Source organism: Penicillium malachiteum (assembly GCF_028827825.1).
Source record: "Penicillium malachiteum strain IBT 17515 chromosome Unknown utg000005l:1.0-9002435.0:326005.0-9005861.0, whole genome shotgun sequence".
Classification (NCBI taxonomy): domain Eukaryota; kingdom Fungi; phylum Ascomycota; class Eurotiomycetes; order Eurotiales; family Aspergillaceae; genus Penicillium; species Penicillium malachiteum.
Window position 1 is genome coordinate 4,169,630 of NW_026643099.1, and position 24,893 is coordinate 4,194,522.

The 24,893-nt window shown below is 51.7% G+C and overlaps 6 protein-coding genes across 6 annotated transcripts; 2 read left to right on the top strand and 4 right to left on the bottom strand.

The window, feature by feature from the left end:
• N7483_011562 (Phytoene desaturase) lies at window positions 1-4,417 on the bottom strand (the record flags this gene model as incomplete). Its single annotated transcript, XM_057094989.1, has 5 exons — window positions 1-2,423; window positions 2,707-3,490; window positions 3,614-4,147; window positions 4,218-4,324; window positions 4,390-4,417. 5 exons carry the CDS (start codon window positions 4,415-4,417, stop codon window positions 1-3), a joined length of 3,876 nt encoding a protein of 1,291 aa, XP_056940960.1.
• Window positions 4,418-4,940: 523 nt separating this feature from the next.
• N7483_011563 (Bifunctional lycopene cyclase/phytoene synthase) lies at window positions 4,941-6,993 on the bottom strand (the record flags this gene model as incomplete). Its single annotated transcript, XM_057094990.1, has 6 exons — window positions 4,941-5,778; window positions 5,837-6,130; window positions 6,189-6,362; window positions 6,418-6,767; window positions 6,816-6,915; window positions 6,971-6,993. The coding sequence occupies 6 exons, from the start codon at window positions 6,991-6,993 to the stop codon at window positions 4,941-4,943; spliced, it is 1,779 nt and encodes a 592-aa protein (XP_056940961.1).
• Window positions 6,994-10,797: 3,804 nt separating this feature from the next.
• On the bottom strand, window positions 10,798-17,168 carry N7483_011564 (fatty acid synthase beta subunit; the record flags this gene model as incomplete). Its single annotated transcript, XM_057094991.1, has 3 exons — window positions 10,798-11,232; window positions 11,290-11,405; window positions 11,465-17,168. 3 exons carry the CDS (start codon window positions 17,166-17,168, stop codon window positions 10,798-10,800), a joined length of 6,255 nt encoding a protein of 2,084 aa, XP_056940962.1.
• Window positions 17,169-18,991: 1,823 nt separating this feature from the next.
• N7483_011565 (acyl-CoA thioesterase) lies at window positions 18,992-19,879 on the top strand (the record flags this gene model as incomplete). The annotated part of the gene is made up of 1 exon (XM_057094992.1): window positions 18,992-19,879. The coding sequence occupies one exon, from the start codon at window positions 18,992-18,994 to the stop codon at window positions 19,877-19,879; it is 888 nt and encodes a 295-aa protein (XP_056940963.1).
• A 738-nt stretch (window positions 19,880-20,617) lies between these two features.
• N7483_011566 (uncharacterized protein) lies at window positions 20,618-21,211 on the bottom strand (the record flags this gene model as incomplete). Its single annotated transcript, XM_057094993.1, has 3 exons — window positions 20,618-20,698; window positions 20,757-20,994; window positions 21,081-21,211. The coding sequence occupies 3 exons, from the start codon at window positions 21,209-21,211 to the stop codon at window positions 20,618-20,620; spliced, it is 450 nt and encodes a 149-aa protein (XP_056940964.1).
• Window positions 21,212-23,255: 2,044 nt separating this feature from the next.
• On the top strand, window positions 23,256-24,611 carry N7483_011567 (branched-chain amino-acid transaminase; the record flags this gene model as incomplete). Its single annotated transcript, XM_057094994.1, has 3 exons — window positions 23,256-23,487; window positions 23,588-24,219; window positions 24,294-24,611. 3 exons carry the CDS (start codon window positions 23,256-23,258, stop codon window positions 24,609-24,611), a joined length of 1,182 nt encoding a protein of 393 aa, XP_056940965.1.
• Window positions 24,612-24,893: the final 282 nt, after the last annotated feature.

The following is a 24,893-nucleotide window of genomic DNA, read 5'->3' on the forward strand; positions in this document are numbered from 1 at the left end:
CTAGGACCCCCTCTGCACTCTTTGCCGCATTGCCTGAGTCTGTATAGCCGCGCAAATCCTTTCTCCCAAACCATTTGCCACGTCTAGCGCCGTGTGGTCCTCAAAATCCCGGATGAGAACATTGACCTCCGCTTCTAGAAGCAGATTCACGACTGACTCATGTCCATTCATCGCAGCACGATGCAGTGGTGTCTGCCCGTGGTCATCACGCGCATTGACAAACGCAACGTTGATCAGTTCGTCCACTGCTTTAGCATGTCCCTCTTCTGCGGCCAGGTGAAGCGGAGTGGACCCATCCCGAAGACGAGTCAGATCAGGGTTTGCCCCCTTCTGCACAAGTAAAGCGATGAGTTCAGCATGTCCAGTTTCTGCGGCCTCATGCAGACAGGTCTGCTGCATGTCGCTGATGGCGTTGAGGTCGGCATTGTAGTCGATGAGATGTTTGACTATGGCAAGATTACCCTGTTTGGCGGCGAGGGAGAGCGCGTTCATTTGCCAGTATGACAGCGCCTGCAGCGGCATTTGCGGAATTTTGCGCAGGATAAGCTTGACCATCCCCTCATGGCCGCCCTTCACTGCTTGCATAAGAAAGGTACTCGGAATGCTGTGTGCATTGCTCTCGAATGTCTGCAAGCCCCAAGCGACCGCTTTAATGAAGCCCTCGCGATTCTCAGGGGCCCATTTCTCCATGACTCGAACCAAATGGTTGTCCTGGTGGAAGGCAAGGGCGCCCAGGTCAATTAAACAACTAAAGAATGCCTCGTCACCCCCCTCAGTCTCGGAAGGGAAGTTCGGTAGTGCTTGGTCCCACTTCTCTAGGAAATGATTGACATGATTTGGGATGGCGTCGATCAATGCCTCCACGATCTTTTCATAGCCGGCCCTAGCAGCATAATGGGCAGGCATGAAAAGTTCCTTGTCCAGGCGATTGGCGATTGCCCCGCTACCCAGCAATTTCTTGACAACGTCAAAATGACCCCTCATGGAGGCCATATGAAGCGCTGTTTTACCCTGGAGGTCTTGATAGTCTAGCACGGTAGAGGCTTCAGGAACGCGTTCCAGGAGGCTCTCAAGAACTAGTAATCTGCCGTACTCGGCCGCTAAATGGAAAACTGTATGTCCTCCACGGTTCCTCTGGGCCAGGTCTGGTCTGTCGCCTTTGGTCTCCAGTAATATATGGGCTACTGTATCATATCCAGCAGCAATAGCATCATGCAAAGGTGTGTTTTCGTCACAGTTCCCTCGCATTTGCGCACCTGCCTTAATCAGCGCCTCCACCAACACAGGTCTGTTCTTTCCAACTGCCAGATGAAGTGGTGTGCAGGACCACTTGTCCAGGGCATGGAGCTCAGGACCAGCTGAGATGAGAATTTCGAGAATTTCCAGACTTGGCTGTTCAGCCGCGTAATGCAAGGGGGTCTGGCCCAGGCTGTCGGTCAAATCTATCGGGGATTGTGCCGAGATAAGTTGCTTCACAGTTTGTAATGATCCTGAGCAGACTGCCAGATGCAGAGGACTTCTTTGCATATCGTCCTGTGCGTTTAGGGCGGACTGATCGAGAGCAAACTTACTTAGATCATCACCAGCCTCCGCGGCCCAGTGGAGCGCACTGCGACCCCAGAGCCGTTGGGCTTCGCGGGACATATAGTCGCCACGGACCTCCGGTTGTGCGCTCTGGAGCAATATAACGGTGCTTGTCCTTCCGTACTGTTGTGAACACACCAGAGGGGTTCTTTTGCGAAGGTCGCAACATCGGACGGAAGCACCAAAGTCCAAAAGTTTGGCAACAACACCATCGAAGCCTTGACTCGCAGCAATATGGAGTGCTGTCTGCTCATTCCATGCTCGTTCATGAAGATCTTGCTTTGTGTGAGGCTCTAGAAATGGCTGGATGATATCCAATCTGCCCGTTTGGATCGCGCAGAGAAAGGATCCATCGTTCGGTTTAGCGCCAGCTTTGAGTAACAATTCCAGGGCCCCAAGGTTCTGCGTTACAGCTGCTAATAGAAGGGCCGTCCGCCCATGGTTGTCGCGGACGTCTAGGGGGATCTTGCAATCGATGAGCTGTTTGATCAAAGCTAGCGTTGGAGCAGGTTGATCTGAGGTTCGAAAGATGGCACAGTGGAGAGCAGTTCCTCCTTCCCCGTCGAGGGCCTCCAGGTCGGCACCATTATCGACCAAAAACTTGATTATATCTTCCTGACCCTCTCGTAGATATGCTGCTGCATTGTGGAGGACAGATCGACCCACCCAATCCGGTAGGTTCTGATCTATCTTTGTGCGAGTGAGGAGCATCCGAACTATTTCCATATGGCCCTTCATAGCGGCAAATCGCAGCGGGGTCCGCTTCCACTCATCAAGCCTCGCTGCATCTGTGCCTGCTGAGAGCAAGCGGTCTACCACTTCAACATGGCCATTGCCTGCTGGCTTGAAAAGAGGTGTTTCCTTTCTGCGATCCAGGCGTTTGGACTGGTACTAACTAACACTTATGCAAGATATATGAATTTGGTAGTATTTCTATCCCTTGGAACCGAATAACAGAGAGCGTAACAGAGGTATCGAATTGAAAAACCAGATTATTTAGCCAAAACTATGCAGCCTGGTGTAGCAGTAAGGCCAACAAAAGTACTGCCAAAGCAAAAAATATCCAAACATGAACACCCATCAATGTATCATCCCCCATTGTATCGCGGAAAATGCGCTCACTCACTACCTTCGCACTTGCTAAACTGACAGGAACACCAGCACCAGGATGCGTGCTTGCACCGACAAAGTACAGTCCGCCGAAGTCAGGGTGCTTCACCTTAGGTCGGAAGCTGAGCACATTGAAGAAAGAATGAGAAAGACCCAGGATTGCGCCGCGATCAAGGTTGAACTTTGATTGCCAACTGACAGGCGTCTCAACCGATTCATGTAGGAGACTTTCGCGTAGGCCTGTTGCTCCTGTGCGAGCCTCGATTGTCTCAAACACAACATTCCGGGCGCGAGCGACCAATGATTCCCAGTCTTGAGGGTTCAGTGAATCGTCTGTGAGGTGGCCCACAGGCACCAGCACGACCACAGCATCCTTTCCCTCGGGCGCAGCTGAAGGGTCGATTCGACTCGGGACGTTGACATAGAATGATGGATCAGTGGGGAGTTTGTGTCGATGGAAGATAGCGTCAAAGCTTTCTTTGTATTCTTCGGCCAGGAAGACATTGTGGACTTGTAGCTCGTGTATTATTCTGTCGAAGGACCAGAAGAATGATATGCTGCTGCATGATGCCGGTCGCTTTGTCAAGCTTTTCGCGTACGGAGTAAGTGGTAGCAGGTTGTTATAGGCGTAGACAAGATCGGCATTGATAACTATTGTGTCGGCTAGAAGTTCCTCGCCTGATTTGAGACGTACTCCTTGGGCTTTGCCTTTGGATATGATTATTGATGCGATCTCAGTATTCAGTCGAAACTTAACGCCTAAACGTTTTCCAACGTTCCCGATGGCTTCTAAGACCTACAATCGTGAGTCAGAACTTGAAGGAGTCAATTCCAGTTAGAATGAGATAAATCTTAGAGCTAGCGAGGGAACAGAATGCAAAGGCGAGTAGTGGCGTGTGAACTATGTCTTTCAACTCACCTTGACAAAGCCTCCCTCCGGGTAAAGGATTCCATGTGCTAACTCTGTGTATTGAAGAAGAGAGTATGTTCCAGGTGCCTCAAACGGATTCATGCCGAGATACATGCTAGCAAAGGTGAATGCTCTGCGAATTTTGTCTGATTTGAAATATCGCTTGATGCGACTCCACATACTCTCGAAAGGATGAAGAGACAGCAATGACCAAACAAGCTCCGGTCGCATCATAGCGAATATGTTAGGGAAGTCTTTTGTCAAAACATGCTCCAATGAGAGAGCATAATGTTGTCCGGACTCTTTCAGAAATTCGAAAAAATTGTGAAGGCCATCTGGACCTTCGTGCTTCTCTATTTGAGCTTTCATCTTGGTGAGATCAGTGGACATTTCCAGGAAATCATGGTCCGCAAACCAGATGCGATAATTTGGCTCGCATTTGAAAAGTTTGACATTTTCTTGTTCCAGTGAGGTGTCAAGGTCAAGAAAGGTCTGGTAGAATATCTGGGGCATAAGCAAAAGTGATGGCCCTTGATCGAATCTCTGAAGCGTCATTAGTATTGACACTACATTTTCAGGACGCGTCCATAATCGTCTACGGCGTTCAACGTACGTAGTCTTTATGATGAACAAGGGAGCATCTCCCTCCCAAGAACTCATTTTTCTCAACAACAGTGACTTCATATCCGGCCTTGGCTAGCCTGGCAGCCGTAGCTATGCCTCCCGCGCCGGCGCCTAGCAAGAATGAGCACAAGGTGCGGTCGAAGATTACAGGATACACGTACCAACAATAATCGCGCTACGACGAGCCATATTTTCGGAGAGTTGTGGAATAATTCAAATTCGGGGAAGTCTAGAAATATAATTTGATCAAAACAAGTCCAATGACCAGGTGCCTATCACCGCAATCGATCCCGCTAACCCCGGAACCTTAGAAGATCGGATCGGATCCAGGGATGTCAGGTATTCGTCATGTGTATTTTTCTTTGCTTTTTGTACCATACTATACAGCTTGGATACTTCATGCACATGGCTCACGGCTTGGAAGAATTATGTACTATTGATGCAGACTATCACGCGCTAGCCGATTCCCAAACATGTTTACTTTCAAATCAAGGTCATGAAAATGACCCCGCTGTTATTGTTAACGAGGGGAGGGTAAAACCTGAATTTTTCTCCTGCGTGCAGGGTCTAACTTCCAACTTGAAAACTTCTGTTTCTGAATATCTACTTTCAAGTAGTTTCACTCGCGCGCAAATTTCACCCGTGGCTTTAGCTTGGTCTTTGCTTGCTGGAATCCCCGGGTTAAGTCTCAAAAAAATAAATCTCAGGAAATCTATGCAGAACACATATCCCACCAAGCGCGCGACAGCCTCCGCCATAGAGGCACTCTAAGTTTGCCGTTAGTCTTACTAAGAGCTCCCTGCCGTCTCTTGCGAACCATTTTCCCAATCATCATGTAGCTCTCAACCGTCGTTTTGACGGGTCCACGAGCTTCTATCGGTAGCTGAGCAATTGCTGCAACGTTCAAGTCGTGAAGGCCCTCTGCTTTCTTAATCATGCGTTCTTCTAGCACCGCCAACTTGGAATCATCTGGATTTGCGATAACATCCCGTGGGCGCAATCCTTCGTTCTCAAGCCAGAAAGTGGGAATATAAACTCGCGCTATTGCTGCGTCGCGTTTGATATCTCGAGCGATGTTGACGCATTGGAGCGCTTGGCCCATATTTTGGCCAGCCTCAATAATCCGACTGCGGTCTTCCTCGGATGTAGCTGTAGTAAAGTGGCCGAAGATCAATTCGAGAAGAGAGGATGCGACCGTGCCAGCCACTCGATAGGCGTATAGGTCTAAATCGGATTCCGATGTGATTGGGAACTCATTCTTCTCTGCGCAAAATCCCAGATCCATTTCGAAGCCGCGAAGGAGCTCAAGTAAGGGTTTTATAGTCAACCGCGAAGTCGGTAGTAGTGCAATCGAAGAGATGAGCGGCGATAGCCGCTTCTTTTGAAACGCACCATATTCAGCATCCAAATACTCGTATAGTGGCTTTCCAAGATTTTTGTTAGAAAAGTGCCAGTAAAGGACTTGGGAGGCCTCCTTGATATTAGCCTTGGCTGTCTCTTTGTCGGGGGCTTCGTCGACCAAGTCATCAATGACTCTGCAGAAAGAGTATCTGCGTCGCGTGTCAGTTTCACGCATCCAAATTTTGAATTTGTTCAAAGGATCCTCACAGGAGTATGAGATCGATTCTTAATCGGCCCTGGAACATCGCGCTTCCCAGATACATGCTTTGACTTTTCTCAGCTAGTCTATCAATAGCAATACTGAGACCCTCTAAAAAGCCAAGATCTAGGGATCTTTGTCGACGTGTCATGTAGTTCCATACGACCTGTTGAAACGACTGTGACTTGTTGTGACCGGGGGCAGCTATGGCATCTTCATATTCTGCGATAGCAATTGCATGGTCCATCGTAACAAAGCCCAAAACAACCATCACATTGGTCATCAGAAAGAATAATGCTTCTCTGAACGGTAATACCATCAGTTTCAGCGAGGTTGCGATCGTCGAGGTCCTGGACTTACTCCACATCGAGGTAGCCTCCGAACTGTAAATCCAATTTCGTTCCTGGCTCAATAACCCAGGTTCCTCGTTGCAGCGAAAGAAAGTCGACCATCCACAAGTATACAGTTGGGAGTAGAATTGAGATGAGTATTGGCTTTTTGGGTAGTGCAAGGAGAAAGCTCCCACCAAAGAACCTGGGCCGATATTCATTAGCATTGCGCACTTGTATTTCAATGCATTGGGACATACCATTGGAATGCTATCACAGGGAGTGCCCATCCCATGATAAGGCCCATGTAAGTTAGTTCATTCCCAACCCAGATGCATGCTGCCGCAGCGGCGATTCCACCTGATAGAACCAGCGGCACGAAATTCATAGATGAGTTAATGAATTTCGGCAGGAGATACACTGGTAGTACAAGGCGTTTATGTAGAATCATGTACAAGAGGCCGGTGAGATAAGTCTGGATGATAAAGAAGAACACCTCCTCTATGGGAATTTTGAATATCGTGACGCCGACCACGGCATCGTCGGGATAAGTCCAGATGCGATTTCGAATCAAATATGAATCCCATGGTATTGTGGCAATGACAGCAATCTGTAATTATTAACACATTGACAAACAGAAAGGGAAGCGAAAGCTCACTGTGATTAGTGTGAATATTTTCAAGATCTCCGTCCTCGTGAAGAACGGCCAATAAGCCACAGTCAGCAAAGCAGCTGGTGGAATGGTCCACGTAAAATGCCTGCAGAGCTATCAGAATCGCGATTTATAATTTTTGGATCACTTTTGAAGCGTACACAAGCCAGTAGTCCAAGCCCATGTTGGGATGCGGTCTCTCTCAGCAACGCTGTTGCCGGATCTTCGCGGGTGGTCCAGGTTATTACCAAGGGAGAAGGTGAAGAGTGAGAGTCCAATTAACACCCGACCGCGTCATTTTACTTGCCTTTTGCTGTGTCTCTTCAAACCATCCCATCAGCATCAGTCGGGCATGGTATTTCGGATTCCGGGCTCTAATCTGACTGTATCTTCGTGATCCTTGCTTGCAGCAGGCTGAGAAGTTGGAACAGGTTTAGCAACATGCCCAGCCCGGGTCCATCGCGGGTTCATTTTCCGACTCCGGGACAACTGGTACGTAAAGAATGTATTACAAAAACGGTACAGGCCCTGGAATAAATAAATCCTGCCTGTCTTACTCGGTCAAGGTAAGCGTCCATAAATTCCTACTCATCGTGACGAATGACTTTGGGAAGATTCCGCACGATGCATTACAGTATCAAACCTTGGAAGTTCCAAGGTTTAGATCGGTCGATCGCGATCGATCGATCAGGTAGAACCGATACATCCCACATTCAAGTTTAGCTCGTTCTCGTTCTCGTTCCCGGGTTCAATCATCGTTCATGCAAGAGCTCTCTGATAGCCTCAATTGCAACTTGGGATGAATGACGTCTTCATTGCAATCTTGCCGGCTTTGTAAGGGTATCAGCCGCCCGTGTACACCCTTAAAGAGCCATAATAACGTTCAAAGATATTCAACTATTATGCCTTAATCTGAGGTCACATACACATGCCCATATATGTCTGACTCATTGCGTACCCACCCCGCTATATGTTCTATTAGCGCTTAGATGTCCACGGGTGCGCCTAGAGTTGTAGCTAGAGGTGTACAGACACCGTCGCCCAGGATAAGGCCTTGAAAAACTTGCAGATCCGATTCTTCGTGTAAAAATTTGAAGCACTTGAGGCTTCTATGTTCGAAATCGGATTTGACTTATTAGATAATTTTAATGAAAAATGTATGAAATAACCTTGGAACCGGCAGGATGGTTAGTGACACCATTTTTTAGATAGACAGGACCGCTCAAGGTCGCACACTCAGAGATGTGAGGCTCAATACAGCACAACAGCAACCACTGGCACCAGCCCATTCCAAGGTTTCTGCTGAGGAGCCCTGGAATCTTCCCTCTTCCTTCCCCACCATTCAAATGTTATAGAGGGATGATAGAGCGACCACCCCAGTAGATATTCCAACCACCCCTAGACCCACTCATTCCCTAAATAGGTCGAATTACCATATGTTTGCCCTGTTTGCATACCCCATCTAAAATTCTGGCCCTTTTTTCTGCCGGTCGGTACAAAGTACTAGTCCAAGCCTGCTTTTCCTATATAGTATATGTCTTTTATGAGAGCTATAAAGTCCTCTATAATCAAGAAAGAGTTTATAATAACTAGGAGATAGCTAACACTAGCTAAGAAAGACTAATACCAGGGAAGAAGGGTCTTACTAACCCATGAAATCCTTCACCATGGTCAAAAAAAAAAGGGGGAGTGAAGCCATAGAAGGCATTATAGAGATCTACTTTCTTATAGTTAATAACTTAAAGAAGAGACTTAGAAATAGGCCTACATACTACTCCGTAGATTAAAGGTATATAGTAAAGTGGAACTTATAAAAATCAAAACAGTCTGGTAGAGTCCCGGTGGTGCACCTGGGACTTGGATGTATCTTTTTTGACCGCCTACACACCGCCTTGTAAGTGGGTCTGGGGGTGGTTGGAATATCCACAGGGGTGGTTGCTCTATCATCCCTCATGTTATATACCAGTATGGAGACTATCTGTAGACTGCAGGATTTCTCCTTGGTATTACCTGGCCATGCCCAAGGTACCATACGCCATCCCTCCCCGAAATGTAAACCCCCGAAAAGTGAAATCCTGCGCCACTGGCAATTATCAACCGACCATTCCGTTGACCACTTGCGGGTGCGGTGTGTGGCATTTGACCTAAGCTTATTCCCGTCCCACCTGGGCAGCAGAATCCCATCGGAACGGTCCAGATGTCTGTTGTGGGAGCGATTGACCTTCCCCTGTGAATTGCGGAGTAAAAGGTGCATATGAGCCCTGTCGGGGAGTGGAACCCGGTCGGACATCACGGATTCACGGGCGCCTATCTATGAGAGATAGTCAACTGGTTTCCAAGGTTGTTAGAAGGTCCATCAATGGATGAATGTTCAGCGGAGAAGCCCTGGAGGCACATGGGATAGGTAGTAGACCTCTTCCAATATTGAAGGCTGCCCAGGTGTAATTATGTAGGTAACTTGAAATATCTTATAGACCTCTTTTCCTACTCGGTTTGCGGTGTTTTTTTCCGTAATCCGTGCGTGGGCCAGTACGGTACTTTTGGTTTTGTTCGGTGCGCTTTGTTTTAAATACCGTATTAAAAATACCCTGGCAGAACCCTAGAATCGGATGGGATTCTACCTATGATGAGTTGAAGACCTGGCACCTTCCCTTCTAGATGACCCTTCAGGTAACCCTGTAGGTAACCATGTAGGTACTTATGTATCGATATGTGTAGGTTAACAGTCACCTATAGATACTACTGGCTATGTATTTACTAAGTATGTCAGTATATCTATATGCCTAAGAGGATAAGGATATCATGGTGAGCACACCTAGGTATGTGCACTGGCAGGTATGCCACATAGGCGCTTGCAAGTTACTCCAGACATCTTATTAGAATAACATAGGGCTTCTTCAGGCAGCCTAAGTACTTGAATACCGAGGTTATACCTTTCCGAGTCCCAATTTCACTGCTACAGAGCCGCGCGACACGCGGCGTGAGGACTTGTGAAATATCTTACTAGGTAAGCAATACCTAGCAGCGGAACTTGGAATAGCAACATTTGAACTTGACAGTCAAATCAGACACTTGCCTACTAGGCGGGCATCTGGATCATAGATGCAGACCTCCAGGTGCAAGAAGGGGTTTATTCAACCTCCGTCTTGCTCATAGGAACGGTCTCACTGATAGATACTTAACTTCAAACGCCCGACACATAGCAATGCAGCTTAAGAGAGACCGGACATACGCAACCGCTCAGCAATGGCAGGATCCGCTCGATGCAATTCGAGCGTCTACAGCGCCGGCTTTCCTAACAAGAAATCCACATTCAAATTGCGTTTAACGTAAAAGGCAGCTCTGAAGACCCGGGGCTCGCCCTCCAATGTCCCATGGATTTTCTCATTGTTCATTGCTTGCAATCACGTGGCCCAAGTATAGCTACGCCTCCGCCGACCCGAGCGAATGTGCTGTCGCGTTTGTGTTCAATCACCACGGCACTCAGATTTAGTCACTAAACGTGGCGTAAAATCACATTTGTTTGCTCGAAGCAACCAACACAGAATTTGTTTGGGAGAGAAGGGATAAGAATCCACAGCATTGTGCGATACTGGTCTCTGTGCATGAAGTGGAAAAGGAGGCCTCATTTCGCCGGGAGTGCAATAATTTAAGGGAACATCTAGACATGTGACTCGACTGCCCTCACAAGGTGGCTAGTGGCAATGTGCACGCGAAATCAATGTGCTTCATTTAATACGACAGGCCAGGCATATTGGCATCCCTTAGTCTGGAAAGGAGCGATTTCCTACGCTTGAGAGCAGTGGTGCGCGATGGATTTTTTTAATGCTACGATAGTAGCTGGGAAGATCATATGCTTAGATGAGTAAAACGCTGAAGCAAAGATTATATACAGCACTAACCAACGGAATCGCGAAAAGACCGAAGATCACAAAGTTAACTAAACGCTTTAAACAATTCACATTTGCAGGTATGGAGTTCACACTCCTCAACAAACCGCAACAGGCGCTACCTGATCCCAATTCTCCAAGATCTCCCTCACGCGAGGACTCTCGGAGATGGCCAGCACCTGCTCAAAGTAACTCTTACTCAACTCGAACGGCCGCGCCGTCAAGTTAGGAATGTATTTCCCGACCAGCTTCTCCGGTCGCACCATGTGCTCGGAGATGGCCTTGCTTAGGCTGCGGCGGAAGGTGTCGACGCCCGGGCGGAGGAGACTGCTGTGGAAGGGCACGTTGACCTTCAAGGGGATCGTGGCTTTGGCGCGCTGCAGCTCCAGCGGGGTCGGTTTGATGTCTGTCTGGGCGAGACAGCTTTGGATGATATCGGGTATGGCGGCTTTCAGGGTGTCCATGGAGGCGAGTAGTTTTGGATGGGCTACCAGGTGGTCGAAGACACCTGCTAGGCAGTCTAAGCTTCGAAGCTGTTATGGAGTGGTTAGTCACTTGATATTTGAGGAGAGGGATTGGGCTGCACATACATCACCGGCGCACACGTATTGGGTGGATTTCACGTTGAAGTTGACGATCTCGCAGAGTCCTCCGGTTGCACCCTCGACTGTCTTGACGATGTCGCATAGATCGGATTCTTTGAGGTCTGGATACTTGTCAGTACTGGGGGTCTATATCGTTACTGTTATTATGAGGTGCACATACTCTTTGACACCCGACTCGGGTTGGCAGCGACCATGGAGTAATCCCGGCCGGAATGGTCCAGCTCGATCGACTTTTGCATCGTCAAGCCTCGGTAGAATACGGTGGCCGTGACGCCCTCGAGGGTGAAGATCTCCCCCATGGCTGCCAGGGCAGAGTACTCGCCCAGCGAGTGGCCTGCGTAGCAGCTGTCCTCGTTGATCAGCCCGCGGGCCCGCATGTCTTCGATGCGCGCCAGCTCCATGACCACCAGCGAGGGCTGCGTGAAGATCGTCTCGTGCAATAGCCCGCCGGTGGAGGTGTAGGTGAAGAAGCGCGTAGTCGGGGTGATCTCGCTGAAGGCGCGCACCGCTTCGATCTCGCCCCGGGCGTTGACCACCTCGAAGTCCAGGTCGATGTAGTTGTCCCGGATGGCCTTGCCGCGGCGACCCCCGAAGTGCACCGTGTACTCCTTGGGATTGTTGCGCACGATCTTAAGAATGGAGACCCCGTACGTGTTGACGAAGAACCTTTCCGCCGTGTCCCAGACATGGCGCGCCGCCGCGCTGGTCTCGTAGAGGTCCATCCCCATACCGGGCTTCTGACTGCCTTGACCCGTGAAGAGGTACGCCCCTGGCTTCTGCGCCACTTCAGCGGTTGCGCGGAACACCTCGATGCCGGTCTCAGCAGACCGTGCGGTGGCGACGATGATCTGGCGGCCGTGGGTCATGCCAGTGTGGTTCATGTCCACCAGTAGCGTCTCGCCGGGGTTCACCTTGCCCTTGAACGAGGCGGACCAGCTCTTCATGCGCGATGGATCGTTCTCCGCCGCGTGCAGCTCCACCAGCCCCCGAACGAACCCGCTGGTCTGCATGCCGTGCACGACCCGGCCGTCGTGGCCGGCGTACTGCGCAAACGTACGCGACAGGTGGATGGGATTGCTGTCGCCTGAGGCGGCGGCGTACTGGTTGCTGGACTGGGGCATCGCGAGGCGGAGGTCCGCCGCCAGTGGGACGGACGTCGGGAATTCGTTGACTTCGGTGGAGGCCTGTCCGCGCCGGCTCAGGAAATCCAGCACCGGGTTCTTGAAGTGCGAGTTGCTCTTGAACATTACCGTGCCGATGGTCACCTCGCCGGTGCCGACAGTGCAGCTGACCGTGCCACAGGTCTCGATCTGGCTGTAGGCCTGGGCATCGCGGAACCGGTACGAGCTACGCAGTTGGAAGGTAAGCTCCTCGTGCAGGTGGTCGTCGAGACTGGCCCCTGCAGCAATCTGGAACCAGGGCTTCGACGCCAGCAAAACCACGTCTCGCCGACACTGCAGCGGCAGCTTGTACACCTGCTCCTCCTTCTTCGTCTCGACCGTGTGGTGGTAATCCTCGTACCGGCCCTGGAGAATGAACTCACTGCCCAGAGAGATGATGGGCGTCCCCTGCCTGGAGATTGTGGCGCGCACGCGAACTACCTTGCCAGACTCGGGGCGGATGCGGATGGACTCAACCTCGGCGGTCGACGACAGGACATCGCCCTCGCGGATGGGGCTCGCATCATCCAGCACCTGGAAATCGTTTCTCAGATGCAGGAGCTGCAAAATGTCCCCGTTCACGGCCACGTCAGTGAAGAGACACCGCATCACGGGCTTCCAGGCCACGACAATGGCCATGTCCAGGGGTGCGAGCAGTTTGCCCTTTGTCTTCCCGCTATACGCGCTGTTTCGGTTGTCGATGGCCTTGGTAAAGTCCAGGATCGCCTCTCGCTTCACCAAAACGATATCATCGCTCTGCTGCTGCTGCTGCTGTGCGTCGCCAACCCAGAGACTCTCGTAGAAGCTGCTGATTCGCTGATTGCGCGTCTCCATGATCTCGTGAATGGGGTTCCGGCCGTGCGACGGCTCGTATGTGAAGTAGAAGACGAGGTCTACGGGGAGATTGACACCGGTAACAGGGGCTCGCAGCGTGAGCATGATATCCGAAGCCGAGAGCGCGCGGATCTCGATGGTGGCCTCGTCCTTCTCCTTGGTCTTGGTGCTCTGCCGCATCAGAATTACCGTCTTCTCCGGCTGGTCGGGGTACCTGATGCGCACGCTGAGGCCCCCGCGGGGCACAAAGAGGCCCCGGATGGGGCTTTTAGCCAGTTGCCTGCCCTGCGCAATCTCGGGCAGCGTCAATAAAGCCTTGCGCCAAGAGGGCTTCGTCCCACCGAGCAGGTCGAGCCACTGCTCCTCAGCCGGCAGGTCCTCGGCGTGGGCATCGAGGTCATACGCGAGAGTCGGAGGTTTGTAGGACCGGCTGCGGTGGACATGTGCCACCTCGTCCAGAGATATCGTTGAGGGCAATGCCCCGGCAGAGTACAGATAGTCCAGCTTAGGGACCCGGCCCTCGTTTCCTGCGTAGTGCCTCTTCAGGAGTGCCTGAACATGCGGCTTGTGGATGTTATCGAGGATCTGCTTGACCGGTTCATCGGCAATTGTGGTGAACTGCGCTGCCACTGGGCCGTGTAGCACACAGATTCGCCCAACGTCCTGGTCCATCACGGCCTCGAGTCTCTCCGCCTGCCATAGCGAGTCCTTCTTGAACCAGTACTCGAACGACTCGTCCAGCGCGATGATGAAGGGCAGCGGCTTACGCCCCGGCCGCTTGTACAGCATGGCCAGCTGGTTCTCGTCGTCGCGGACGAGCACATCGTGCAGAGCCTGCGGATACGCCGCCAGAAAGTCGACCAAGAAGGCCTCTGGGCGATCCAGCTGCGTCTCATGCTGCAGCACAGCGCGCAGCCGCGGCTGGCGGGCACTCATGCGGCTCTCGACGCAACGCACCAAGTCGGCGGCGAACGACCGATACGAGGGGTCAATCCAGGCTTGCTGGCTCTTTAGGTAGAGCAGGTCGACGGCACGACGCAAAACCTCGGCGTAAGTCATCACGGCGATTTCAACCGGCTGGCCCTGGGCGTCGACACCGAACCACACCTTGGCGTAGTCGGCGTTGAGTCGCTGGATGATGCTGGCTTTGCGCTTCTGCAGCTCCTGGATTCGTTGCGGTGCAGGTAGCGAGAAGACCTCCTTGTCTAGCTCAGCCCACAGCAGCACACCACGCGTGGCCAGCTTGTGGATGGGCTCGCCCATCTCTGACTTGACTGTGATTACGCCTCCGGTCGCCCTCTTGTAGGTCTGCTCCCACTGCGCGTCCGGTACGCCCGGCGTGTTCACGATTGCCTGCTTGACCGCGGAGCTGGTGCCCGCCTCCCTGGCGGTCATGACGCGGCTGCCGACCAGGATGCCATCAAAGGGCATGGCCGCATGGCCCAGATCCTTGGACCACGCCCCTGTCAGGTAGGGATAAGTGTCGTCGCTGCCACCGAAGCCACTGCCTGCAACAAGGATGATGTTGGAGTATGCGCGGATCTGCGCGTAGCGGTCGAGGATCGGCTCGTGGAAGTCCTCGTACGAGTGATGCCCGCCGCCGCGGCCGCCCGTCCACTGCAGGAGAATGGGGAATGTGGGATTGGTCTCTGCGATGCGCAGCACAATGTCAATCGCGTCCTTGGAGCCCGGCTTGAAGGCGATATGCGATAGGCCGAGGTCCCGGATGTACTCGCTTGCAATCTCGGTGGAGGGCACACCTGCCCCGATGGTCAGACCCGTGATGGGCACGCCCTCCTTGCGCAGCTGGCCGAGCAGTGCGATCTGCCAGCCCATCGCCCGCGGGTTCGCGTAGATGAGGTTGCAGGTGATGCCGCGGCCGGCGGGGATGGACTGCATTAATTGTTGGAGGGCGGTGCGCATCATCTCGGCGTTGTGGTAGCCGCCGCCAGCGAATTCGATATGGTAGTTGGCGTTCATGACCTCAGCGACGAACTCCGGCGAGACAGTCGTGGGGGTCATCCCCGCCACCATGACAGGGGGCAGGCCTAAAATACGCGAGAATCGGGTGTCAACGAGGATCTCGTCCCCGACCCGCACCAACCGGGGGGCATATTCCTGCTCCCAGCTGGTGTTGTAGACGACGGAGCCCTTGCGGGTCATCAGTTCCGGCATGTAGCCCAGCGCCTTGCTGGGGCCGCTCAGCGTCGTCGAGAGGATGATGCGCGTCGCTGTGCCCGCCTTGGCCGAGGCCAGGAATGCCCCGATGCCTGTCTCGCGTCCGGGCCCAAAGTCCAGAAAGTGGGTGACCGAAGGGAACCGCGTGGCCTTCTCCCAGTCCACGGTGCCGCAGACCACCATGTGCACGAGCTCGGGGATCAGGTTGTCGTATTCCCGGAGGTCGGCCCCGTTATCAGTGCGGAAGACGGGAAAGAGGAGGCTGGTGCCGGAGACGTGCACGGCGCTGAGATCCTCGACGATCTGTGAAGCGGCGTCCTCGAGAAGGCGGGTGTGGAATGGCACAGAGATGGGGAGGAAGCGTGCAGTGATTGAGGGGGGCCTCTGGCTGAAGGGCACGCGGGTATTGTTTGCCTGCCCAGTGCTAGCGGAGTTGTTCGAGGCGGTGCGAACCTTGTTAGCCAAGGCGTAGAGGGAGAGAGGATCGCCAGCGACGACGAATTGCTGACGGCCGTTGAGCAGAGCCAGGGTGGCCTGCTGTGAGGCAGGGAGATACTTGTTGTGCTCGGCCAGATGCTGCAGCAACTGCTCGTGGGAGGCGCCCTTGATGCTCAGCATAGGGCTCAGCCGCTCAGCCTGGTCCACCAGACTGGGTGGGATGGAGCTGGGGGAGTAGCACTGTTGAGAGCGGCATCCAATCGAAAATAGCACCTGAATAGCCGTGCGTGCGGCCTCGAAGAAGGTCGGCCACGAGACAGCGGTGGCCAAGAGAGCCGCTACCACAATGCCTTGAGAGTGGCCTGCAGTACCACTGAGGTGCCGCGCAAACTCTCCGGGAGACTTGTTCAGAATCTTACATGTGATATAGTAGTTGAGTAGCTGCACCAGTCCAATCAAAGGCTGACTCACGGGGGCAGAGATGAGATAGTCGACAGATGGGCGAGCCGCGGGCTTCTCCAGCCAGCCGATAACATCCAGACCATGAGGGTACATGTCTTGGGCGCGGCTGTCGGCCGCAAGCCCCTTCAACTGTTCGCTTAGGCTGAACAGGGGCTCAGCCAGCTGGCCGGGGTAGGTATTGAAGAGATGCTGTAGTTCATCGAAGTAGCCCTCGACGCCCTGACCATTGAAGACAGTCACGATGTTTGCGCGACAACCAAGAGCATCAGACAACAGACTACTGCTCCATTTTGGGGACATGAACTGCGTCACACTGATTGCTTGATAGTAGGTTTGGATGATCTGGAACTTCTCCTCCGGCTCGAGAGGCAGGGAAGCCAGGACACTGTGGATATTTTCATCCTGGAACAGATGCTTGTTGAACACGCGCAGGGACTTCTTGAGAATATCCTGCGGGCCGTCCTCATGCACTTGGTCGGCACTGTCGAGAATCTCGCGCACAAAGGAGGCAAGGCTCTGGACCTTCGCGGTGAGGGACAGCTCGTCAAGCGGCCGAGCGCTCAGGCTATCCAGCGTCGTTGCAAACCGGTCATTGAGGAGGGAGGACTTTTTGAGGGAGGCTTGCGAGCGGAGGAAGGCAATCTCGATGTCTTCACGGGGGAGGGATATGGGAGAGGGGGATCCCATGGGGTATTCTGTCATGGGGGTATTCAATTCCATCATGGGAGAGAAGAGATCATCCGACGAAGCAGATGAACTCCTGCTGCCGGCTAGCATAGGACTGGACTTCATTCTGCGAGGAACGGCCCGAGCCGGGGTAGGAAGGTCTATCGAGGGACGGAGGCGTTGAGGCATTCTGGCTGAGAACAACAAGGCAAAGGAAATAAAAAGGCCAATGACAGCGTGGAGGAATTCCGACTGGATGTGCAGAAAATACAGTAAAGTCATGTACAGGAGACACAATGAGTGGGAAGCGATTAACAAAGGGCATCTCAAGGGTATACAGACAGAAAGACACGACGAGAGCTTGATATCGTGATGGTCAAGTCGTCTGAGTGCAGATGCCAGCCCAGCGCAGCTCAAACTCTCACGCCTACGACGAGTCTCGGACCACGGGGAAAGACCTGCACGTCGCGAAGATGATTTACAGACGAGGGCTTGTATTTGTAGGCTGCCCCCCCCCCCCCCCGGGAAAAGTCCCCACAAGTGAACTACTGGCCATCCTTCGCACAGCCTTTTGCGGCCCCCAAGAATGTCACCATCGGATCAGGAATGCATTTGCTTCTGCTGGCCGTCCAGCTCGCCATCATTTGCTCCTTTCTGCGCCTAGCCGCCAAAGTCTAGAGCTATGCTAGCGTCCTAGCAGGCTGGCTAGTGGGAAGCTGGGAGTCACCGTGCCAGTTGACCTGAGACATATGTCTTTTCTAGCAATCTACGCTCATACCCGCCAGATCCTACAGGAATGGCTGGCAAAGAAGCTAGGAGTCTGGTTCAGTCAAGGAGATGTCGTTGGATGAGAGTTGGTAATACGGTCGAGCCGAGCCCTAATTTACGATACTTACTGATTTTACATTCTCATCCCTAGCCGTCATTTACTGTTATTTTTGATGGTTTTTCAGCGTCATATATTCCACAGTTATTACTGTCATTACTCACAGTACAAGGCATACTTACAGTACATCACGTAAAAATCAAAAAATCAAAAAATCAATCCGACAGAATCCTGCAGAGACGCTAAAAAGATCCTTTGGTCAGGCTACGGAAGGCTATAGGGGCCACAGCTCGCATGTCTATTTGGGCCGCGCGGCAGAAAATAAAATTACTAAATACCGTTTGTCAAAAACCTGGCGACATAACGGATTAATTATAAAGCTGGGAGAATGGGTTCAATTTAAAAGATGGATCTGCTTAGATTGCACATGGGTTTATATTTCTATGGTATTATGATGGTGAATAGTGCTATGGAGAGGTTGAAATTGGTCACGGTCAACTGGTATTGGTAGGTAGTTGTTAGGAGGAATCTGGATAAAGCTATTAGTGGAGTACTACCTAGACTCTACATACCCACCCTAGGCCAAAATATAGCTTCAACTTGAAGTTACTAGTAGTCAGCCAAGTTACCTAGGTCCACAGATGATTCAAAATGTTCCAAGGTTTCCTTACAACATTTGAATATCTATACATATAGATCCATTCCATATCCTAATACCTATAGACAGTGACTAGTACCCTTCTCTTTCAAATATTCTAAATATTTTCATACATATATAATCCAAATGTTTTCAGTCCTCTAAGACCACAGCGCACCTTTCAAATTCCTTACATTTTATACTGTAAATATTTACAAATTCGATGTAGTTTATAAAATCCCAAACTACTAACACCTGGATTACAAGACATGTAAAAGTGGTGCTAGAAGCGGTCTAAAAACCAGTCCCAAATAGGTATGCGAGCTGTGGCCCCTATAGCCTTCCGTAGTCAGGCTGAGAATCCGGGCTGCTCCGTCACTTCGCGGAGATCCTTCACGCCTGAGACTAGCCAATTCCGACACTTGGAAAAATGTGGTGCAGCTTACGCGAGCGGAGGAATTTCCACTTCATTCGACCTTCGACTTTATGGCCTTGAGCGTGATCGACTTGAAGGAATTGCTTGATCTCTCTTTTGTCCCGTGTGGTGTCCTTCCCAGTCCGCAACCTCCAGCCATTAACTCTCCACTCTCCAACAGCGCAACCATGTTCCAGCTCCCAGCGTCGCTCGGCGACGTCGAGACCCTCCTCAGCACGACCTGGGATGCCCTCACCCTGAACAGGGTGCTTGTCAGCGCAGGAATGTTGTTTCTTTTCTCTAATGCGAAGGGATTACCCGGCGTCTGGCATGTAAGTTCTCGTCTTGCACTCCCACCAGATATTGAGATCTCGACCTCAGACAGACGGACAGACAGACAGACACTAATCCCACCCCCGCAGTACCGACTGTTCAAAGGCCTCCTCACAGAACTGCTCTGGAAGCGCTCGCGCCAGCCCGCGCCCCTGGTCGACGCGCAGGGCCGGCCCCGTGTGTACAGCTACCTGGTCACCGAGTGTGCCAACCCGATCATTGAGTGCGACTACAACCTACACAAGTCCAACAGCACCTTCTTCTCTGATCTGGACATCAACCGCACGCAGCTGATGATGGCGCACTTCAAGCACGTCATTTCGACCTCGTCCATGCCGCGCATCACCAACCGGAAAAGGCCGCTGCTTATGGCCATGGGCGGCGTCTCATGCCTGTTTCACCGAGAGGTCAAGCCGCTGCAGCGCTACGAGGTCTGGTCGCGGGTGCTGGCGTGGGATGAGAAGTGGGTGTATGTCGTGAGTTACTTCGTCAAGAAGGGGGCGCTTGCAAGTGATGGGAGCATCAGGGGAGACCCGGACGCCAAGTTTGTGTTGGCGTCAGGGCTGGCGCGATATGTGTTCAAGGAGGGGAGGGTTACGGTCAAGCCTGAGGGGGGTGCTACGTGAGTGTGGCTTATTACCGCCAGCAGGTGAAAAGGGTACGGTGGTAGATCAGAAGGGGGCCGTGGGTTGGAGCAAGGAGCAATTTGAGGCAGAGAACCAAAAGGGCATGGCGGTTGCTGGCGGATTTTCTGGTTTGGAGGTCTTGCCTTCTTTGACGAAGTTTAGAGAGTCAGCTGTGCTGGGGAGATATAGAGATTTCTGATCAATAAGCTGTGTGACTTGTGCAGAGGCGAGCGGTCAAGGGTGCAGTTTATGTGTCGGATGCTTGTATATAGACAAGATACCTGAATGAAGACATTAGAGTGCTATCTTCTTGCTATCGGTAACTGGAAATATTAGATTCTTGGGATCTTTGGGAGACATTGTATCATCGAGAATAACGGTAGTCAGCCGTATCGCGCTTCAAAGACCTTAATGCTATAGCCGAGTTTGACTGCTCCCAGCTCAAAGGATCAGACGTCTCCCATTTGATGCACCTTCCGAGCTGCCTTACTTGAGGCATTGAGATCAAATACTGAACTGCATACAAGAAATCGAAACACTGCAACTCAACTAGAAGCTTCCACATTGCAGGGAAGCGCATGTTCGTAGACATTATCCAGATAGTAAGCTAGCTCTCCCACTGATTTTGATACACCCTCAAACAATGTACTATCATTACAACGTTGTGGGAACTACACAAATCAACAGAACAGAACTATAAACACCCCAAAAGGCCCACAAAAGATACAAGAAACTCATCTATTGACCATCCCTGTCAAAATCCCCCGTATGGATCGTCTCCAGCGCAGAAATCTCCACCGACTCAACGTCCCACAGCCCCTACACCCACATTAGCTACCGAGCTGCTCACACAAGTCCGTTGCAGAACATCACCTACTTTGACAGCATTCTCATGAGCCTGGACAGCCTTGAGCACACTCTCCTCACTAGGCGCCTGGCACGCGAAGCAGGCTCCCAAGGTCCCCGCGGGGTCCGACTCCGAATCCAGCGCAGGCGATGCCAGCATATCTCCGGCGAACGTGAGGACAATATCCCGGTTCTTGAACTCGATGGGTTGAGGACGCTGGGACAGGTCCGCCCCTTGTGCGTTCTGCTTGTTGAAGACAACCACAAAGCTAAGACATGACACTGTTAGGATCACCATGATCGGCCGCACACGCGCACCAGGCAGGTTGGTGGGGTAGGGGGATGGATGGCATACTATTCTTGCAGCGGCGATCCCGTCGTTGCGAGGAATCGACTCGGTTGCCTGAGGCCACCGATGGAACTGCATACCGAGCGGCGGGCGCTGGAAAGGAGGGAAGTAGTCCGGTTGAGCATTGCCAACTGCATGTGTGCGTGCGTGTGCTGCGTGTGGGTGCTATGTTCTACTGGTTGGAGAAGTGCATCGCGCAGAGATGGGCGATTATATAGATTACAAAGCCGGAAGCAACCTGGTGAGTCTCGATGCCACTGGCCAGCAAGATGGGATCTCTTTAGGCATTACTATCTGACGGACATTCCTCATTCTCTGTACCCGGATGGATTCTTACCCCCCTCGTACGATTGTACTTCGTTGAGGCTGACGAACAGATCGAATTGGTTTATCGACTACCGGCTATAGTAAACTCCTGCAGGATTGGCAATTTCGTGCGCGTTCCAGCACAAAGCCATCCATCCATGCTCCGGCTCCGACGACTCGATTACAAGTCCGTCTAATGTATCCCCCGCAGGTTGAGTGCTTATGTCGCAGGATGCTGCAGATGGTTCTGATGCTGCATCTACTACAAAGAATTTTCTATCGATATTAGTGCTTATATTGCATGATTCGTTGCATGCAAGCTGCAGTAACAGTGATTGCTGTGCGTTTTGTTACAGGTACAGAAACAGACACCCGTACTGTACTGTCTACTAGGTATGTACTGTAATACATCCATAATGTACCTACTGTACGTCGTATGGTATGTATCGCTGTAACCGCCACAACCCTAACAACCCCACAGAGCTGAGACCCACACCTTTAGTGAATATCTGCCATGTACGCCGCTTTTTGGCCAACTCGGGGAGTTGGCCAGCGACACATCTTAACCATTGACACGTATTAACCACTTGGTATCTTTTATATGGGCCCACCATAGAAAAGGTGCATGACCACCGAAAAGTTTTAACTTGAATTTTTTTAAGAATGTCTAGTGAGGATATGAGTTTTTTTTTTTGATTAAAAGGGAATTTACGTAAAGAATTATATATTTGATATAGATTAATACAAGAAATATAATCAAAAATTGATTTAAATTTATATTAAAATTCTCCCATAGTAAAATTTTCTAAGGAAAATATTCTATTAAGAATTATTCTATACTAGTATGTAATATAGTCTTCTTTTTTATTAATTAATTTAGAAATATAAAATAGACTGTTGTAAAATTCCTTATACTATCATTAAATCATAAAGTTCCAACTAAAAATCACGAAGAATTTGCAGTTGAAAAATTAGGGGAATTATGTATTTTTTCTATGGTGGGCCCATATAAAAGATACCAAGTGGTTAAGATGTGTCAATGGTTAAGATGTGTCGCTGGCCAACTCCCCGAGTTGGCCAAAAAGCGGCGTACATGGCAGATACAACCGATCCTTCCATCTTCCTTCAATACTACCGTGACTGATACTTCCACGAATCAGTTCTCCAGCCGGCCTGACAGGAATCTCGGGGGATCCCTTGAGGCCGAATCGTCACGGGCCACCAAGGCTTGATCGCTGCAAGCTGAGATTAGATCCTGCGGTGTAACTGACCGCAAAATACCATACACGACTGCTGCGTACATGAAGGTGATACGTGCCTTCTTTTTCATTTGTACTCTTTTCTTTTGCTCCATGCTAGTAAGCCATGTGGGATCGGGATTTGCCTCGTGTTCAGTGGGTCATGCTCGATCGTCGTATCAAAATAAAAAATATAGCAACGTGCACAAGGCTGTGACAAAGCCTGGGTTGAGGAAGCCAAAACGAAAAAGGCCCCTAAGAATTAGCCCTAGCACCGAAAACAGCGGGTGAATGCGGCGAGGCAGGATGGATGAAGTGTAGAGGATAGTATGGTTTGACTTGGCTTTCTTTCGAGCTGTGTGAGAGCCTTTTCCTAGCGAGGCAGCAGTTGGTCAGTGTGGAACAGTCACTCGGCTATAAAAGTGCGCTTTGTAACGTTCTGTTGTACAATAGATCGCAACCAAAGCACCTCACTTCACTCCTTACGCTCTCTATCATCTCTCACGTCCAGCACCCAAGCAGTCCAGTCCACCGTCCAGCCCATCATGTCTACTTTTCCCGCTGAGCCCGCAGCTAATATCGGTATGCTGTACTGGACTCCTGGTTGTTGATGCAATGGCTGACATAGTGACACAGAATGGGAGAAGGTTGGCGTCTCTTTCTTGGACGGTACACACTACCCCCACATCCTTCTAGTCAGAACACCATAGCTAATCACACCAGTACAGTGAACGGCCACGTGGAAAGTGACTTCAACTTCCAAACCGGCACATGGTCGGATCCCGTCTTTGTAGAAGACCACTACCTCCGCGTCCACGGCCTGGCGCCAGGGCTGAACTACGGCCAGCAAGTGTTTGAGGGAATGAAAGGTACACCACCCCCTATAGCCCTATCTTCATCCTATCCATACCCCATCATGCCCCCACCCGCACAACTCGCAGTCACTGACCTGTTGCGAACCCCGTGCAGCCTACCGCAACAAAAGCGGGCAGATCCAAGTCTTCCGTCCAACGGACCACGGGCTCCGCATGCAGCGGTCGTGTGAAGCCGTCTCCATCCCATCCATCCCGGGGCCCCTGTTCTGGGACGCGGTGAACCTGGCCGTGGCGCGCAACAGCGAATTCGTGCCGGCGCACGAGACCGAAGCGGCGCTGTACATCCGGCCGCTGGCGTTTGGATCGGGCGGCTGGATGCCCGTGGCGGCGGGCATGCAGTACAAGTTCTGCGTGTATACGCTGCCGTTCTGCGCCTACCACGGCACGCTCCCTGTCGATGCGGTGGTGCTGGAGGAGCTGGACCGCGCCGCCCCGGTGGGTGTTGGCAACGTCAAGGTCGGCGGCAACTACGCGCCGGTGCTGAAGTGGAGTGACAAGGCGCGCAAGGAGGGGTTCGGCATCACTCTGCACCTTGATAGTCGGACGCGCAGTGAGATCGATGAGTTCAGTACCTCGGGATTCGTGGGGATCAAGTATGGTGATGGCAGGGCGGAGGGGCCGTATACCTTGGTCGTGCCTAACAGCCAGTGTGTCATCAAGAGCGTGACGAGCACGAGCGTGATCGACTTGGCTAGGTCGCTTGGCTGGAGGGTGGAGGTTCGGCCGGTGAGTGTTTTGCTTCCCTCTTTCCATACCACACCTTGGTGCGTGTGTGGCTGTGGCTGATTTACTGCATGCAGATCCCCTACGACGAGCTTGCTTTCTTTGATGAGGTGATTGCCGTTGGCACGGCGGCGATGCTCACCTCGATCCGGTCGATTACGCACCGGTCCAAGGAGCAGTTTTTCCAATTTAACACCAGCGACAAGCCGGGGAGTGTCTGCGAGAAGCTGTCGATCAAGCTCAAGGCGATCCAGAAGGGCGATGTGGCGGATCCGTTTGGCTGGTTGAGACAGGTGGTGGATCCAGAAGCCAGGAACCAGACGCAGCCTGTCAAGGAGGCGGCGAAGGGGCCTCAGGTTGAAGCAGTTCCGGTTGAGCAGGTGACTGTGCAGTAGAGAAAGGGCTTAGGCGTTGGCTTTTCGGGTTTATTCATGGCTATCGGTAATACAGTCTAAATTCTATCAGTTCATTATATCCTGTCGTTCCCTTCCACTTCTTGAAAACTACAGTACATCGAATGCCCGGAAATAGTTGCGGTAGATAGGCCAGAATCGTCATTCTAGACTTGTCTGCCCGTATGGTCAGTAGCAATGCCCTAAGCAGGATGCAGAACAATGTTCTAGTTGAGATTGTTGTAGAGTCGGAAACTTGAACTTGATAGAACATGTATGGCACTA